This window comes from Podarcis tiliguerta (assembly GCF_965153285.1).
Source record: "Podarcis tiliguerta genome assembly, chromosome: 2".
NCBI lineage: Eukaryota > Metazoa > Chordata > Lepidosauria > Squamata > Lacertidae > Podarcis > Podarcis tiliguerta.
In genome coordinates, this window is record NC_139535.1 from 61,139,341 (window position 1) to 61,159,236 (window position 19,896).

Consider the following 19,896-nt stretch of genomic DNA (forward strand, 5'->3'; position numbering starts at 1 on the left):
ATGACGATGATTACTTAGCACAATCATTTAGACCTCTGCTGCAGTCTGACTGAAAGATCCTAAAAACTGTTCCCATATCTCTGAACATTTATGCTGGACTACTTTCGCTGTAGGACGTGGGTGGCGCTGTGGGTTAAAACACAGAGCCTAGAACTTGCCAATCAGAAGAACGGCAGTTCGAATCCCCGCGACGGGGTGAGCTCCCGTTGCTCGGTCACTGCTCCTGTCAACCTAGCAGTTCGAAAGCATGTCAAACTGCAAGTAGATAAATAGGTACCGCTCCAGTGGGAAGGTAAACGGCATTTCTGTGCGCTGCTCTGGTTCGCGAGAAGCGGCTTAGTCATGCTGGCCACATGACCCGGACGCTGTACACCGGCTCCCTCGGACAATAAAGCGAGATGAGCGCCGCAACCCCAGAGTTGGTCATGACTGGACCTAATGGTCAGGGGTCCCTTTACCTTTTTTACTTTCACTGTGTACATTAGACACAGCTAGGAGGATGATCCCGGATGATGCCCTTAATGAGACTAGACTGATGGGAAGTTTTTCTTCCTTTAGACTCAAACCCTCAGACCAATGCCCACTTACAGTATGACAAGAACAGGTAAATTTAGGTTTAGCTCAACCACTAATCTAGGCACTTTGTGATCACAAGTCTCCTCTCTTAAGGCTGGGATTAAAACATAATATACATGGTACATCATGGTAATGGTGAGCTTCCTGCACTAATTCCAATGTGCTTGTTTAATGTGGTTGATTGATATGACTCATACCAACCATGTAGATGCTGCTTGTTGATGCGCTAGATGTCAAGCAATATAGGCATGGGGGAGGGGGGCTGAACTTGCATTGACAGCAGCCACTTGCTCCTATGGCGGAGCACTCAGAGGAGCCCTTCCTACCATATTCAGACATTTAGCTCCATCCACTATTTCTGCACTTCTGTAGTGCCATGACATGTTCGTGGTAGGCCCACATTCAGCCTGACACCCGGTCTTCCTTCTTTAAATACCTCCAAAGAGCTACTGTCAAAACCACTATTACTTGTCTTGATTGGTAGCTCTTTGCAGCGTAATGGTTAACAGCCACCAGACATGTGAAACTCCCAACAAAAACCACTTTGGAATGTGTGGAGAGCATGAGAAGATCTGTGGGTCAATAGTAGAGCATCTGCTTTGAATACAGAAGGTCCCAGATTCAATCCCAGGCATCTCCAGCTGGGACTGACAATATTCCCTATCTGCAACCCTGGAGCCAGTGTAGACAATACTGAACTAGGTGAATCAATGGTCTGGTTCATTTTAAGACAGCTTCCTATATTTAATTTATTCACTTCCCACCCAGCTACAAGAAACAGGATGTAAGCAAAGAAAACAATTTCTCTGACTCTGATTTATATCAGGCTGCAATCTGACTCATTTCATTACCTAAGAAAGCCCTCGTGTGTTTGGCTTTCGTCAAGGTCAAACTCAAACCTTATGAGAAAATTCGGCAAAATGTGCATATGACAGTGACGTGAGCCATGGTTGAGATGAGATTAAATTCACATCCTGTCCCAACCCCCTACAGAAAGAAAATATGTTGTCAACAAGGTATAGGTTATGTGTCTCAAACATCACATCACCAGTGGGATTTTAAAAAACCTTTGTTCTTAGCACCTCGAGCTACTCTTTTTGCTATTTCTGTACATGAAGAATGTGTGCAGTAATGGCAGATCTTGACTGTAAGCTCCCATTCCTAGTCATCTAACAATTAGAGATGAATTTTCACCTGTTGATGTTCTTTCCTATCTTTGACTGCAAATTGCACTGCTCTTTCTATTTTGGTGTTCATGTTTTGCTTTGTTGAAAGTGGTGTATATTTATTTCTAATTGAAATTCTAAAAAAAGAGAGAGATGAGCTTTCCTGTGTCCCAGGACGAAAAATGAGGAATTGCAGAGCATGGGGTAGGGCAGCAATAGCCAAGGTGGTGCCCTCCAGATTTTGTGGACTCTTGGCTCCCATTGTCCCAGACCATTAGCCATGCTTCTGAGGGGTTTCATGCTGGCTACCCCAGAGGCAGGGAATAGGAAGAACATGAAAATGAGCAACACCAATTTTCTATTTGAGACAGCCCATAATAACCATACATAAGATGCAAGGATGCTCAGCCAGATTGCACTATGAGATTGGTGTCACTCACGAGTGCTCATATAGGAACGATCAGGAGTCATTGCAGAAATGAGACTAGTGTAGAAAGACCAAGAATAAAAGCAGGCAGTTAATTCAACAATGCCTGATATTGAGATGATAGTTGTGCACAAAACAACCTAAAAGACAGTCTAACCCCTTATATACTTGATCAAACACTGTGCTCTGCAAGAGAGCGTCTCTCCTGCATGATAGCAGGAGATTCATTCAACCAAAATAGGAACCAGACCTTCAGTGTGGGGGCAACTGAGTCAGATGGGAAGGGTACAAATAAAACTACTACCATTATTAATTTTATATTATTGTTGTTATTGTTATTGTTATTTCCTTCCCATTACACATCAGAGAGGTGTTATTTCCATTGTCTGTTGGGTCATACGAAAGACCTTATTTTAAAAAATATGGAATTGTTTTTAACCGCTGATGCTTCTACTGCGAAATCATTTTGAGATGTTTCACAATAAGCTGTTCACAAATGTGATAAAATAAAATAACAAACGTTTATTACATGGATTTGCCACAATATCACAGTTTCAGGAGGAGTTTACTGCTGATACAATGAATGGAAATGCACCCACTTTTATGTACAATACACAAACAAATTCTACTCAAACCTCTGAAACCATTTTTCACAGGGTGGAGTGTTTCTTTCCATAAAAACAGATTTATAAGTAGACTATCGCCAGCTCTGAACTACGAACGGACAACGTCTCCTAACACCTGGCCTGGCAGGATGTGGCAGTGCCACCTGTGGCTGAGCGGAAGGGAGAGGTCTGGCCGATCTTGAGTCTTCCTTCAACACCACATAGCAGCAAGAATAGCTGCTGAACCTTTTCCCGGTGTGCAGACAGTGAAGGCCCAAGAGCCCTCTTTGGACTAGGAGTTGCCAGTTCTGCCGTATGCGGGAACAGATGACTGTCAAGAAAAGACACAGAAGTAGAGGCCAGCAGTAAAGACACAGAAGTAGAGGCCAGCAGTAGCAGAGAAGGGAAATGAATCATGCAGGAACTACAATAAATTGTTGCATGCTCATGCCAATCATATGTTCACTGTTGTCAGGCAGAAATAAACATCTAGTAACCTCATTAGTAGATTAATGGACAGTTGCCTGAGGGTGCGTGTGAAACAGGGGGATGGATGGAACAGCCAAACTACTTGTATCGCATCACAACTGCAAAGATCCCCAGTCTTTACAAGTTTATTCCCTAGTTGCCATTCCTTCAGTACAACTAGGAAAGGCCCTCCCATCCCATTCACAGAACTACAAGATGCACAGAGTTTCACAAACCCAGCAGCAAAATAAAGCCTCTTTCGCTCAATTTTTTCATTGCCACATTCTAAACTAAGGTTACCAGACGTCCCCGTTTCCCGGGGACAGTCCCCGGATTTACAAATCAGTCCCCTGACAAAATCCTATCATTCCTATTGAAGTTGAAAAGTGTCTCCGGATTCATTGAAAAAAATCTGGTAACCTTATTCTAAACTGTTCCCTGACAGCAAATTACTTTGTTCAAATCTCATTCTCCCCTCCTCTTTTTTTTTTTGCATTAGATTTTATTAGGTTCCTTAAAAATTGATGTTTAATGACGAATCATTTTGTAACTGTATACCACAAATACAATTACTTCACTTATCTACCTACATCTCATTTCTCTCCCCTCCCCCCCCCCCCGCCCCAATTCCTTTTCGGCTGCTGCTGTTTGGATTAGAGGGATCTTGGAGGAAAGAAAGAATGACCAAAATTCCAGCTGGGAGCAATCAAAGCTTTCCCCCACATGGTTTTTACCGAATACGTCTATGCCTATGTCTCAATTTGAAGGGGATAGATAAAACAGGTTGTGTTTCCACATCTGGAATCTACATGGAAGGGTTTTTTTGGATTACATTTCATTATTCCTTTCTGACATCTGTTTTTGCCAATTCCTTAGTCCTTTGGAACAGCTTGCCCAGTAAACATGAAGAACCATTTTTCAAATAAAAGGACACACCAAAAATCCAAAACAAGAACCATCTGGAATCCTGAACCAGCCAACTTGATTCCATAACTGGAGATAAAGTCCTGGATGTGGAGCATTAGGGAAACAGTTTGTATTGTGCAGCCAGGCTTCTGGGGCACTTCTGGTGACATGTGATGTCCTCGTCACATGATCATAGTCTCTGTGCTGCTGTCATATTCTTGTTGGCATGCCTCCATTGTCTCCTCAGATCTTGGCCTGGTGTCAGAGAAAGCCTGATAAACTGACAGTTTCCCTATAATCCTTCCCCCGCCCCCATGTTTCTCAAAAGCAAAGCCAAACATAGTGACATGGAAGCAAGTTTCACACGGCTCCATTATGTATCGGGTGTGTCCGGACTCTGTAAATGATCACTGCTGTCGCTGGGCACAAGAGCAGGGATGTCATGACAACGATGGTGACCAGGATGATCAGGACGATGACCCACACTTCCAAGATGTGCTTTGGAAGGGGAAGCTGTGTGGGCTCTATGCTTCCCAAAACATCCATGCTCTTCCTGTTCCTCCCTAAAGCAAAGAAGAAGAAAAGTATCAATAAAACAGGACACAGAGCAAATGCAATCCTCACAGGTGATAAGCACATAACCTTTCCCTAACTCCAGCCTTGAAATAACAGAGCTTGGATAGGCTGCTTGAAATTTATGTAAGTTAGAAGACTTATCTGCACTTCATTCAGTCCAGAAGAAGACATGAAGGGCACTCCTATCATTTCCAGAAGAAGACATGCAGGGCACTCCTATCTATACACATATTGCTATGAGTTTGTGGGTGCCAGACACCCCTAATCCCTAGATCTAGTAAGTGTTAGAATTTAATCAATGCTTGGGGTGTTAAGATGGGTGCCAGACCTCTCTAATCCCCAGGTCCAGCAAGGATTAAAATCTAATCAGAGCTGATTAAGCCTGCCTAGCTTCCTTTGTTGAAGTGATCACCTGGGTGATGGACCATTAAGAGGACAAAGAATCAAAGGATTCCTCAACAAATAAAACCAAAGTTTACAGCACAGAGAGGTTAGGAAGAATAATGTGGCACAGTAGCAGAGCAGCAAGCTGGAAAGCCAGAAAGACACACCAATGGTTGATCTCTGCAATAGCTGCAGCTATGGGAGAAACAAGGTCCTTTTGAGGTGTTTATGCTGTGGACCCCTCCATCATAGGCTCAGGTTGTATATATGTGTAAATAAACCATATACTGTATCATAAAGGCACCGCAGTCTCTGCTGTGCCCCATTTCCAAAAGGAAACACGAAGCCTGGGTAAGTACCTGGAACCCCGGGAATCTCATACTGCAACAATACTTACTCAAGCCCCACTTCATGTAATGAAGCATGTTTCTGGCACATAAATAGGCATATGATTGCAGCCTTAAGGATGTAAGGATTTGGTCTGTGCCAACACTGCTGCGTGGGATCAGATGGAATGGATCACTTCTATGGCTGGCTGCCTGCCATCCAGATACTACATAGAAATAGATGTCATTTAATGTTATTTCATGTGTTGTGGCTTTCTCAGATAATTTGCTGTAGTGACTAGTATATTGTACACAGAGGAAGGAATTCAATGTTGTACAGTGGTACCTCAGGTTAAGATCTTAATTCGTTCCGGAGGTCCGTTCTTAACCTGAAACTGTTCTTAACCTGAAGCACTACTTTAGCTAATAGGGCCTCCCGCTGCCGCTGCCCCGCCACCGTGTGATTTCTGTTCTCATCCTGAAGCAAAGTTCTTAACCTGAGGTACTATTTCTGGGATAGCGGAGTCTGTAACCTGAAGCGTATGTAACCTGAGGTACCACTGTACTATGCTGAATGTTCCGTCAGTGCAAGCATTTCAGCTTGCTAGATGGAACAGTTCCACCCACCCACCCACCTTCTTCCATGTGCTGTTCTGGAGATTCTCCTGACCGCTACCAGGAAAACTAGAGGAAACCCCATTGTGCAAATGAAAGCCCTTGCACAGGCTTCTGTCAAAGGGATTCATTAGCTGAATCCCACCCAGATATAGGACTTCTAAGTCCAAATTCCTACTCAATGGAAAGAGGGTCTGGAGCAGGTCACGAAGCCAGAGCATAATTTGGCGCATGTGCTAAATTAACAATTGATCCAGTTGCGCATCAAAGAATACAATGAATGTTATTTATTTCAGAGGACTGCATTTCCACAAAATGTCACAGAAACAAAAAGAGGGCTTTGTTGCAAAACACTGCTGCGCAACCCTGCCACATGGTCATAACATCAAAATGTGAAACTGTGCATGGTGGCACAGAAGGGAGGCGGTTCTCAGGGTGAGTGTGGGCTGCTGTTCATACTTCTTAAGCCACATGGTGAGGAAATGTTCTGTTTAATAAGGTATCTTGAGGAGGGAAGGGAGCTGTAAAAAGAAAACCATGTACTCTGATACCCTCCAATAAAAAGGCATCGTAAAATGCTGGCTCTTCATTAGTATTCATTACATGTCATTATTTTAACTGCGCCACTATTGTATAATCTGATGGAAAAAATGAACAACTCTGCTATTCTGCCCCTCAGTGAGATAGAAACATGTTGACTTAATGCAGGAGAGCCAAAGTTTAATTAGCCTGGAAGGCTTTTTCATCCTATAGGGTGCACCGTATTTTTCGTCCCGTATTTTTCGTCCTATAGGGCGCACTGGCCCATAGGACACACCTCATTTTGGGGGGGGGGGGGGAAATGAATACAAAAAATTTATTCCCCCCCCCCCAGCCGCGGCTGCAGCCCCAAGCCTTGCACACACCTGCCCGAAGCACGGGGCGCCCTCCAGAGGGCTCCCGTGCTTCAGGCTGCAGGCTGCCGCCCCAAGCCTCGCGCACCTGGCGGGACGCCCCGTGCTTCGTGCCTCCAGAGGGTGCCCCGTGCTTCGGGCTGCTGCCCGCAAGCCTTATGAGCCCGCGGGAACTCCCGCCGGGCTTGCAAGGCTTGCGGATAGCTTCCTGAAGCCTGGAGAGCTAGAGGCATCAGTGCGCACCGAGCCCCTCACTCTCCAGGCTTCAGCGAAAGCCTGCATTCGCCCCATAGGACGCACACACATTTCCCCTTCATTTTTGGAGGGGGAAAAGTGCATCCTATGGGGCGAAAAATACGGTATTTCAAAACAAGGATGAGGAACATCAGATCTACAGGCCAGATGTGGCCCTCTAGAGCTCTCTACCTGGCCTAAGAATTGTACCCATTAAAAACCCCGGAAGTACTGCAGGATATCAGTGTTTAATTCTTCTCAAGCAACATCACAGATTCTCTGCAAACTGGCAGGCCTTTTGTATGCTAAAAAAAATGAGATACCGTACATCATTTATGCCATCTGAATGTGAAAATGTGCCTTAAAAATGGAACAGTGGGGGGCAGGGGAGGGAGAGGAATTGTTCAGTTGTGTGTGAGCTACCTAATTGCGATGTTGTCCTCCACTATGGGGGGGGGGTGTCCCCTGGTTCTTTGCCTCCTTTTACAAGTTCCTATCAACACCAATGGATGACTTAAAGAATAGATAGATTAAATAGATATGCACAGTGTGTGTGTTTGTTTGTGTGTGTGTGTGTGTGTGTGTGTGTGTAATAAGTTCTGTAATGAGTCAGCTCAAAAGCAAGCAATTTGGCTCCCATCCAATCAATTGTAAGTAGCCAGAGTCTCTTCTCTCTCAGCAGCATATTGCCACAGCAGAATATGCTTTGCTGGATTAGTCTGCAGTCATAGAGGCACTGAGTATCTGCAATGAACCATTCTGATCAGTTTGCTGTCCAACTTCAGGCAAGCTGACACCTGTTTGCTTTTTTAATCTAGCAGGGATGATTCAAGAAGAAGCAATTGCCCTCCCAAAATATTCCCCACTACCTTTTTTGGTAACTGCACAGATGTGTATATATATCTGCAAGAAGAGGAAGGTGGGAAAACATACCATAGGGCAGAAGTTGCCAGTGTGGCACCCATGGGGTGCATATGTGCCTGCAGAGGATTTCCCTGATGCCCACAGAGTCCCCATTTCTGGGTTCAAAGGATCAGAACAGGGCCTGTGCAAGGCCCTTTTCCTCTCCAAACACAAGCATCTAAAGTTCTCAGCCCCTCAACCAAAAAGAGTTATAGCCCTGAATTTCATCACCTTAACCTCAACATACAGACCAGTATCTGCACAATACTATCTACCTTAATGAGAAACATTGGACATCCCAGGCTAATAAATTGCTGCAGTTCTCTCCCTCGCCCTCTCTTCTCCTGGACGAATCCAGCTGGTGTCCCATGAACTGCCGGAGTGTGTCTATGTATGAAGCAAGGCTGGCCCAAGACATTTGGCTGCCTGAGGCAAAGGATAAAATGATGCACACCCATTCATAGTGCCTCCTGCTTCGGTACTAGCAAAGGGGCCCTGCCCTGCCCCTGAGGGAGGTCAGCAGGATAGATATAAATGTGGATGGCAAAGTGTGTGACGCACAGCTCTCTTCTCCAACAGAACAGTTTGGTCAGGGAGCTCAGGAGGATATATGCTGCCTGAGACCTTACTTTGCCCAATGGCAGAACTGGCTCTGGTAGGAAGCTTGCAGCTTCTATGCCCATGGGACCCTCCCTCTCATCTGTCCAGTCTCCAGGGAAGATTTTGCCTGGGCAAATAAAGTTAGTGATGGAGTAAAAAATCCTTGCCAAATCTCCAGTCACACGGACTGCCTCTGTGTATATTTAAACTACAGTAGGCGTTGACGCAGATTTCGTGTCTGATTCAGCAGCCTTGAGGCATCTCACCTGTACTTAATCATGGTTTCCTGAGTCACGAAATCCGTTTCTTTACACGAATGAAGCAGCTGATGACACCAAACTGTGCGCAAACCCCTGCCAGCTGGATACGTTGCTGTTTCCCACCCTGATCTTTTGATCCTGTTAACATTTATTTATTTATTTATTTGCTTGCTTGCTTGCTTGCTTGCTTGCCTGCCTCTCCAGTCAACATCAGCCTACAAAGCAAACCAATCCAATCTTTCTCAACAAGAGGCTCAACACCTGATTCTGTCAATGGGTCGAATCCGGACTAAGGCTTTGTACACATTATCAGCTCAAAACACAGCCACATCATTCTGTTTCTCAATTCAGATCAAAAGTGCTTTGGGGAAAACACATCAAAACACAGTATTTCCTAAGAAGACCACCTCAGACTACCTCCCTCCGCCCAACCTAGGGTGATCTACCATCAGCTGCCCTGTGGGAAAGATCCTGGTAACTTTTTAACATGTTGTTTATTGTGTTTTTAAAATATGTAGTTAGTTGCAAGCCACTTTGGAAGGATTTGTATCCTGAAAGGCAGGTTATAAATAAATAAATGTAAATAATTGTAACCAGGGATGGGAATCCTGTGGCCTTCCAGATTTTGTTGGACTCCAACTGCTGTTTAATGTCCTAGATCAAAAAAGCGGCTCGTCCCCTTCCTGGCAAAGTAAGTTATAAAAATACAGAGAAAATGTCCACTTTAGGATAAGCCTTAGTGGAACAAAACTGCTATCATGTATGCAAGAAGAAAAGGACATGCAATTGTTGTTTCAGCAGACCTATTTGCCACGACTTTTCATGAGGAATTTTGTCCTAGGACTATCCTAATTCAGAACCACTGACGAAGTATGAAAAATGCTAACCTCTGCTGTGGTAACCAATCATCTCAATAAGAACCAACTGTGGCACTCAACTGTAAATACATGCTATAAAAATGTCTGCTACTAATGGGAAATGGAGGTGTCATGTTGATGTTTCTCTGCAACTTCTGAATCAGGAGAGGCTGTGCAAGCCCTGAACTTAGTGCCTGGACTTGGTGGTGGGTTAGGCGGGGGCCGATAAACTGACTATAAATCCTGGGCAGATGGAGGCAACATGGATGGGCCGTTCCTGAGTCTGCTTTCGATTGGGGTTGTACTCCCGCATCTCTGTCGCTTAGAGGCCCAGGTGATCTCAGTGACTAGGAGTGACTTTTACCAGCTTCAGTTGGGAAGAGAGCTACAGCCATTTCTGGGTTGGGGCAGCCTAATCGCAGTCATCCAGTAACCTCCAGGTTGGTTGCTGCAATGTGCTGTATGTGGGGCAGGACTTGGAAGCTGCCACCTCATGCAAAATGTGGGGCAGAATCTAGTAAGTCATTGTGGAAATAACTGCACTGGCTGCCAATTAGCTACTGGGCTAGGCTCCAGGTGCTGGTATTGCTGCATAAAGCCATGTACAGCTTGGGATTAGGTTACTCAAAAGTTCATCTCACCTTCTGCCTAACCAACCAATCACTACATTCTGAAGGAGAGGGCATCCTGCAGAGACCATGCTATCAGGAAGTGCATTCTTCACAAGGTCAGAATCAGACTTTGAGAGTGGTGGCACCTTTGGTTACATTATATATCAGATCAATGCCTTCTCTACTACTGTCATTTCAGTGCCTGCTAAAAACATTCCTCTTTCCACAAGCTTTCTAAACAGAGCTTTTTATTCCAGTTGCTATCTGTGATGGATATGAATTGTTCTTACATGTGTGCTGTTGTTGTTTTAAAATAGTTTGTTTTATTTTATTATATGTGTGTGTGTACACAATTTTATTTTAGTACCCCAGGAAGACGAGGGAATGACTCTGCAAATTGTAGCTCTGTGAGGGAAACAGGGAAACTTCTAACAATGCTGACACTTTAAATCTCTACAGGATTCTGTAGAGGAAGCCATGGCTGTTTTAACTATATAGTGCAGAAGGGACCTTGGTTTTAAGAAGTTACTCCTTATGTTTTAGCCAAAATCTGCTTCCCTGCAATTGGTCTACTCTTGGTTCTGTAGATCTCTTAGTTGCAGCCTAAAAGGACACTTCATTGACTAAAGATGTCAATAAACTGAAAAATAAAATGTTAACCAAAAATCATGGTTCAAAATTTAGGAAAGATAACCACAGTGGCTCTGTCAGGAATATAATTCATGAGCAGGATTCCTGGGAGGGCAGGCTGGTTGGGAGTGCTAGTTTAATTTGGGATTCAAGTTTCACCGCAATGCTATTTTGTGGGCTTCCATGTCAGAGTCTTACGTGGAATAAGACTCTCCTATGTCATAGGCAGGCTGAGGCATGTTTCAGTGGAGGAATTTGCTGGCAAGCTTCTGCTGAAATGGAAGGCCTTCCTTCTATGAGTGTGTGTGTGAGGCAGAGCCTACGCACAGCACAGGAAAATGTGTGCTCCATGCTCCGTTTACAGAGAAGTGCATTAGTGCTGTCGTTATTTGGAATGAACTTCCTGGCAAGCAGTAATCTAAGCTGTTGATTTGCTCCGAGTGAAACTCAGTTATTTCCTACACTGACAAACATTTTGTGGCTCCAGGCTCTGATCCCTGGACGCTTCCTCATGTCGTGAGCAGCCTCAGTAATCTTATTAGTTTTGCTTGGACTTCATGTCCACATTCATGTCACACACAGAACTAAACTGGGATGCTGGAATACTTGAGATTTAAAGCCGGCGAGTCCCATTAATTCAATACAAAATCAATCGACTTCAAACACAGCTTTCTGACAGCCATGATCGTACCATGAGTAGAACAGGGATGAGGAACATCTGGTCCTCCATATGTTGTTACATTAAAGCTCCCACCAACCTTTGGAGCAACGTGTTGGGCATGGATCCAGGAGACCTGGGTACCAAGCCCTGCTTAGCCATTAAGTTCACAGGAGCAGTCCCTGTTTCTCAGTTTAACTTCCTCTTATGCTTGTTGTCATGGAAATGAGACAGTACCACACATCATGTGTATGAGTATGAGAAGGTTTGAAGTGAAGGACTACACCTCTCTCTGCGTCTTCCTCTTCCTTTCCATTCCTATGAAGGGTTCCATGTGTGGCCCAGAGGCATTTCTAGGAAATGTGAGGGAAGAAGGTAGACTTGCTAGGTGCCTGCACATTGCTTTTCAGCCAGCACAGTACAAATTATACAAAACAGAAAACTGGAAGAGACAGCTGGCGAAGGGGCTGTCTGCAGGCATCATGTAAGGGACCTTGGTTTCAGTATAAGAAGCTTAAGTAATCCTTGCTTACTTACTTGCCCCTCGTGGGCAAGTCATTCCCTCTCACTTTAACCTACCTCAAAGGGTTGTTGTGAGGCCCCAGTGCTGTGCTGATCTGAGTGACAGGGTGTGATAAAAATGTCATATGAAGAAAAAGCTTACACAACTGTGCAACTTGTTATGCGGTGACCATGGGATTGTGTACAATGAGCGAGCGGCCCCAACCGAGCAGCCTGACATCATCTTGGCTATACCATTTTTGTAATTTATCCCCGAAGTTTGGTGACGCTCGTTGCCACTTTGACATCAGCAAGAACAGGTTAAGCTGGAGTCACTGTGCCAATTCTCTTAAGTGCTCCAGATCAGAAAGATAACATGACGTCAAAACCTGTGGAGATTCAAAGGCCAGGCTACACCCATCTTAATGCCTTCAAGGGATTACTTGTTAAAACACAGGCTGTTTGTAAGAAACCCACAAACCTATTTATTACTATCACGCAGCACAGGGGGCTCCACATTTAAACCAGCTTGCCGACAGACAAAAGGGGGTGGGGACCCAACAGGCACTGTGCTCTGAATCCTGGTGTTTAATGAAATGAGAGAGTTTGGTGGAGCTTGGAGAAGATTCAAGAGCAAGTTACTCAAATTTTAAGAGATTCTTCATTGCCGGTTTTAATGGTCATTCTTGCTGAGCTGAGGATTTATGGAAACCATTTCTCCCTCAAATTGTGAACGCATCCTGCTGGGTGTTCAAATGCAAAGACTATAAACATGGAACAGTCTTCCCTTGGGAGGTGGTGGACTCTCCTTCCTTGGAGGTTTCTAAGCAGAGGTTGGATGGCCATCTGTCATGGATGCTTTAGCTGAGATGACTGCATTGCAAGGGCTTGGACTAGATGACCTTGGGGTCCCTTCCAACTCTATGATTCAATGGACCTGTTGCTCTTGTTACTACTTTCTGCAGGCCCTGCCCAGTTCACCTGGCCACCCTACTTCTGGGGTAAATTCATCTAAATCTATGTCTACCCTAACATTACAGCCCTCCCAGCCAGAAGTGACCACCCCATCTGGTTGTACAGTGGCTACTGCCTCCACATGCCTGCCCCTCCAAAGGAAATCCCTGCTAGTTCCTAAGTGACTCCAGCACATCAGGAGCTGGGGTTGCTCTTCGAGTTCACCTGAAAAGTTTTAATTCTTGTTGTGAGGGTGACCAACAGGGTGCTCACCCACATATCAGGTGTCTACCATATTGTATCAAACAATACTTGATGCACTTAATTTAGCAGGGCACAGGGTTCAGTAACCCCAACCCAACTGTCTTAATAGGCTACAATGGAACAACCCTAAACTCATAACCAGAAATACAAAAGTCCAGGCAGCCATTAGGCAGTAGAGCCCCCCAGAGCTGGGCCTGCTAGTAATTGGTACCTGGGTAAAAGCATAAGAAGAGTCCTGCTGGATCAGGCCCATCTAGTTCAGCATCCTATGGCAAATGGATGGAACAGCACTCTCTTCTATGGTGAGTCCCAGCAGCATCCTGCCTTTGACAGGAGAGCCAGAACATAGCTATTGTTGCTAGTAGCCATTGATTGCTTTACGCTCTATGAATCTGCCTAATCCTCTTTTAAAGCCGTCCAAGTTGGTCATCTTGTGGGAGCAAATGCCACAGTGTACAACCATCACCTCATTCTATTGCATGTGTCAGCCCTTTGCTACTTTCAAATAAACACGAAACTCCATTATCCATAAGGTATGGCATTATACAGGAATGGAAATGAGAGGCAAAAGTCAACACTTGGCTCAAAGTGTGCGCAGTGGAACAGAGCAATGCAACCTTATTGCTCTTAAATGATAACAATGAATGGGTGTCAGTTCAGGGCCTAGAGCATAGGGCAGATAAAAGATTCAAACGTTTGTTCCTGGGCAGATATTTAAATAAAACATTAAATAACTACAGCAATGCTATCAACACAGATTAAGCAGCTGCCCTTGGCACACACAGACCTGTTGGATTGCTTATAAGGGTCATTCGGGGTATTTACGTGTGTGGAAACCAACACATTGGGGTCCATTCTACAAGTTCTGCCCTAGCTTCCAATCTTTCCAGGTCTCCATTTGCATAAACCCAAGGCACATACCCTGCAACAACATGCATAGGTTCCCATACATGTGATCCATGTGCCAGTTATTGATGGTGCATATGGAGACGCCCATCTCCCACTCCATGCCTTAATTTGTACACAGCTGGGCACCTGATGAGGGCTAATGGTGGGGGGGGGGGGAGCCCGTGGCCCTCCAGATGTTGCAGGATCCCAATTCCCATCAGCTCCAGCCGGCATTATCAGAATCACAGAGCTGTAGAGTTGGAAGGAACATTGAGGGTCAACTAGTCCAACTCCCTGCAGTGCAGGAATCCTGCCCACAAGCATCTCTGGGTGGGCTTGAACCACCAACTTCCCAGTTAACAGCCAGTTGCAAAAGAAGATGGGTTTCATAATCTAGCAACGTCCAGAGGGCCACAGGTTCACTACCAATGTTCAAAATTCGCCATGTGCATTTTGCACCTGGCTATCACCTACTTGCAACCACATGAAGATGCCCAGGTACCAAGATGGTGCCTGACATCACCATCTGGAGGTGCGTGCCTGGGGATCCTGGGATCTCGACTGCTTTCACACACTAGCAACAGCTTCCTGTAGAATTCTATTCGTGATATTTTATCTGCACAATCAGAAGGAATTTCAGGAACCAAAACGTTATATTGGGAAATATGACTTCTAAGACATCTGGACACAATATGGCACCTAGACATTCCGTTTTGGCGACTGTAACCCTGGTTTAAGGAGTCATTTGGCTCCTAGCTTCTATATCTGAGTTTCTAACGCTGTTCCCTACCTCTAGTGTAGTACAGTGGTACCTCAGGTTACATACGCTTCAGGTTACAGACTCCGCTAACCCAGAAATAGTATCTTGGGTTAAGAACTTTGCTTCAGGATGAGAACAGAATTGTGCTCCGGTGGTGCGGCAGCAGCAGGAGGCCCCATTAGCTAAAGTGGTGCTTCAGGTTAAGAACAGTTTCAGGTTAAGAACGGACCTCCGGAACGAATTAAGTTCTTAACCTGAGGTACCACTGTATAGATGTTTCCAATTAATAACCTGACACTGCCAAAAACAATGGAGGGAGTGGCATTCCTGTCATGCAGTTCCTTAGAAACGCAACATAATTGACAAAAACTCTGTCCTATGTAAGCTATACAATACTTAAACGTTAATTGTTTATTTATTTAACAAGTATCTTTCTTGGATAGAAACTGCCTGTCTGCAGAAAACTACTACTATCTATTTCAAATTCAACAGGAGTGGAAGACGTGTTATTAAAACACATAGCTTGCTTGATTGGAAAATCTCTTGCTTTCCAAAGAAAGTGGAAACAAATCCGAAGGGAGAAGTCTTATCAAAGCAGAGGCATGAAAATCAGGAAGCATCTTATCTGAGAGCAGAGGAAGCCAGTCTGAGATTATTTTGGTGGCCAGGTATAAAAATAAAATTAGTGCTCTTAGCACGCCACAAAATAATACTAAAAAACAAAATGGACATACAGTAGTCTAATAATGCCACGCCAAATCTGTCGCCTGAAGCTGCCTCTTAATGGGAGGTCCCTTTTCAGAAACATTATCAGTCCTTCCTTGAAGGTTCAGCTTTTATTTTTAAAAAATACTCTGGCCCTTTTTAAGACTGGAGATATAAGGAGGGGGTGGGGAAGGCTTCAGGCAGCATCCTATCCAATTGCTCATTAAGAAGCAATGCAATTAAATCCCTTCCAACATAGACAGATACCTGTATTTATGATCTTGCAGTTCTGTAAGTGATTCCCCCCCCCCCCCTTACCACAAGGTTTCTGGCTAGGTGCCTGAAGTAGAGCAGAGAGAGAGAGAGAGAGAGAGAGAGAAAGAAAGAAAGAAAGAAAGAAAGAAAGAAAGAAAGTAAGTAAGTAAAGGGGCCCCATCACTTTATATGATGAACAGATTGTTGTTGTTATTTACTGAATTTATATACCGCCCTATACCTGCAGGGCATTTCACAGAATAAAATCAAAATATATCAACCACAACCATATACTGTAGTTTTGGCACCAGTTAGCATCCCCCACTGGGGACATGAAGAACCTAGGAAAGCAGGCAGCCTTCAAATCATCAGTAAGGGAGGAGCAATTCCCATTTGTGAGGTAGAGACTGAAGGCTCCAGACCAGAGAATCTGCATTTATGTCACTTTCACTTGTCTGCTTTCACCTAGAATTCCTTCAGCCCCAGAATTCCAAAGCATGGGATGTTGCTTTGGGCTCACCTGCCTTGCCATCTCCACTGCCTCCTGCCATCCCTGCGAGCGAGACCCATCCAAATATGCATCTATTTTACATTCTGCACTTTAGCAGCGTGTGGTGGGATTGTTTTATAGTATTATTGCATGGGCACTTTAGGAAGTTTGTGTTTATTGTATTTCGCTTTCTCCTTGTTAACTGATTTCAGCTAATTTGAAAATTAAAAAGAAAACCAAACCTAAATGCAATAAATAGTAATAAGATGACATGTAAAGGCTTAAAAGCGTGCAGTTGATTTCTGGGTTTTATTTGGGAACCAGACGTGTCAATTTCCTCTACATGTGTGTAGGATTTGACATGTGCTCATTCACATCCAGACAGGCCATTTCAGTATGGATGGCTAGAGATGGAGGAGGAAGCATGCCTTGCGGTGGACAGCTTCTTCGACTATTGTCTAAACCAGCCAAATGTCTCTCAAAAGCAGCACAAGAGAAACAGCGGAATATCCAGTGCTAAGTCAGTGCCCAAACACTACTGATCAAAATACAAATGGTACAACAGTTAAGGGTGCAGACATCTAAATGATGGCAAACTGGCACACTGCACACTGTATGTGATAGGCTGTGTGGCAGAAAGCTACCAAGTGATTTAGAACACAGTGGAATTTGTTAGTATTGCTGGTAATTTGCAATGTCCTTTACCATCTTTATTTCATGCCCGCCCTTAATGTCACAACAATCCTGTGAGCTGAATTGCTGTTATTTCCATTTCACAGACAGGTAAGAGAAGCTGAAAAATAAAGGACTTGTCCAGAGTCATACACATAATCCAAGAACGAAAAAGGAGTTGAACAGTAGTTCATCTTGTTCAACATCTTGTGCTGTACCACACCCAATCTTTTCCAAATGCCTGAACTAATAGAGATTTTTTAAAAATATCAAAAGCATCCCTATCCAGTCTTTCCTTTAAAACTTCAAAGGGTTTCTTGGAAAGTGGAAAACATAGCAGATAGGAAGCTTTCCCTAAGCTTTTGTTCATGCCAGATAAGCTATAAAGGAAAGAGGGGAGGAAAAAAACAAAATAAAGACACAGCACATCTGTGGTTAGTATGGTTATGAAATTCATACAAGCAACATAAAACTTCCAACCTTATATTTGACTTTCTTTGCATTTAGGTACGTCTGTCACAATTAAACGGACAAGAGTAGGAATGTGTTTATCTCTTTGAATCAAAAGATGAACCTGGTGACACGCCTTGCAATTGTCCATTTCTGATCAGCTGCATAAAGAAGACTGCAAATGCACTAACCAGAAATGGGTTGAAAACCAAGAGAAAGTGAAAAATGAAAATAACAGAATGTCATCTGAAACGATCAAACGCATACCCATATGGGAGATCATATACATTCTGTAGCCTGAGAGCCACTCCCAATTCTTTTTCAAAAACCGATAAAGGCAATTAGACATGCCAATGAATTCCAGCTCACTGCAATTCCTTTGGATAAGTACTAAATTGGCGTCATTTTGCTGCTGGGAATAGAGACAGTTACACAACACTGTGTGGGCAACAAAATGTATAATGTACATAGGCCATCACAGGTGATTAATGTAAGCATCACTGTTATAGGTACTGGCTTCCCTCTGCATATGCATGTGGTGGATTAACTATGTCTAGTCATCGCATGTGCCCAACTCCATGGGTTTTCCCCATATTTTGCTATAGGGAAATGAAGGAAAACAATTGCCTTTCGGAAACAGTCTGGAGATAAGGATCCAACAACAGAGGAACTACTGCCAAAAACCAGGATACGAACAGCAAACCGCACAACATTTTTACATCTTGGTTTCATCTCATCGTTTTTGTTAGTGATAGCTTTACACTAGTTGCTATAAAAATGGTAGGCAAGAATACATGCAATGCACATTTAAAGATCTCATGTTTATATTATAAACCACAGGAAAAAAGCTAACTATAAAACGAACAGCAGTAAAACAGCACAGGCATATCTAAAAGAGCAGCATATGCAGATATATAAATGTGTGCGCATGTGTCAAATGTTTAGCTTAAGCAATGCTCACCAGAATAAAATAGTCGTAAGAGAAGGTTTGCTACCACCTTAAATGCCCCAGTGTAGAAGGAAACTTACAAATGGGTCTTGCAGGGTAAGATCACTCACTTTCCTGAAAAAAATTATCTAATGACTTTCTGAAATGAATATCAAAGATGGCATGGATAGAGCCCTTTCTTATTGACGAGCTACTTGTGGAATTTCCCTTGGGACTTAAAACTATTACTGATCTCCAAGGCAAACAAGCAAGCAAACAAAAATCGGAGCAATGCTAAATGCAAACGGGAAAGGAAGTGAAGAGAAACTGACATGAAGAAGGTGTTGGAGGAATATGAAAGCGCACGAATAAAGCAAGCAAGCAAAAGAAATCGTGGCACTCGCCTCTCACGAGAGTAAAAATTCACGGACAAGTCGCTACTCATCGCTACAAAGAGGACTTACAGGAGTTTCTTATGCTGCTCTTGAGTCTCCGGGCTGCTTCCAAACCCCGCCTGGAGAGTCGCCTGCTCGGCTTGCGAGCGTCTGGTCCAAAGCAGCGCAAAATCCGCGGCCGCCGAATAACTGGACGAAGAAAAGTGGGGAGTAAGTTCACGCACACCCGGCAGGTGGGATCCTCTTTCTCCGAGCCCGGCGGACAACTTCCACCCCGCAGACCCTGCTCTGGCCAACGGGATGCCGCCTCCCACGCCCGGAAAAGGGAATTCGAACAAAAGCGAAAGTTTCCCTCTCGCTTGCTCCGCGCGCTGGAACTCCGCGCTCGCCTCGTTTGCGCTGCTGGGAAGGTCAGGCTTCGGCTGGGCAGCCGCGCTACTACGCCCCGCCCCCGCGACATCAAAGGCGAGCGGGCCACCTAGTGGCCACATGCGAAGTGGAAAACCTTAGTTTGATTTGATAGGTTTGACTGATATACCAGTAGTATCCAGTTGTATACCTTCTCATCAGAAATAGCATGACGAGGAGATATTTGATTAAGTATAAAGTAGCTTGTCAAAGAAAAAAGAAAAACAAACCAACATGGCTGTATAACAATGAAGCATTTATTTATGCTGGATATACAGTATGATGGGTGATTATCATGTATGATATCATGCATGAGATATTATATATGATATATGTTAATCAGTGCTTTTTTCTGGAGGGATGCAGGGGGACGCATACCCCTAAACATTTTGAGAATCTTTGTACTTTTGTCCATTTACTGTATTTATTTTTCCCGATTTGAACTATAAAATGGTGATTTTATTGAGTCAAAATGAGAGTACCCCTAAACATTTTTTAAGGAAAAAAACACACTGATGTTAATTTTAAAAG

General features: G+C 44.1%; 1 protein-coding gene across 1 annotated transcript; it reads right to left on the bottom strand.

Annotated features, from left to right (window-relative positions):
* Positions 1–2,676: 2,676 nt before the first annotated feature.
* On the bottom strand, positions 2,677–19,414 carry SMIM3 (small integral membrane protein 3). The gene is made up of 2 exons (XM_083424455.1): positions 19,027–19,414; positions 2,677–4,711 (listed from the first exon to the last, which is right to left on the bottom strand). Exon 2 carries the CDS (start codon positions 4,692–4,694, stop codon positions 4,509–4,511), a length of 186 nt encoding a protein of 61 aa, XP_083280581.1. The 5' UTR covers positions 4,695–4,711; positions 19,027–19,414; the 3' UTR covers positions 2,677–4,508.
* Between the last annotated feature and the right edge of the window lie 482 nt (positions 19,415–19,896).

Coding starts and splice junctions, on each gene's coding strand:
- SMIM3 (XM_083424455.1), bottom strand. CDS start 4,694: ATGGATGTTTTGGGAAGCATAGAGCCCACACAGCTTCCCCTTCCAAAG.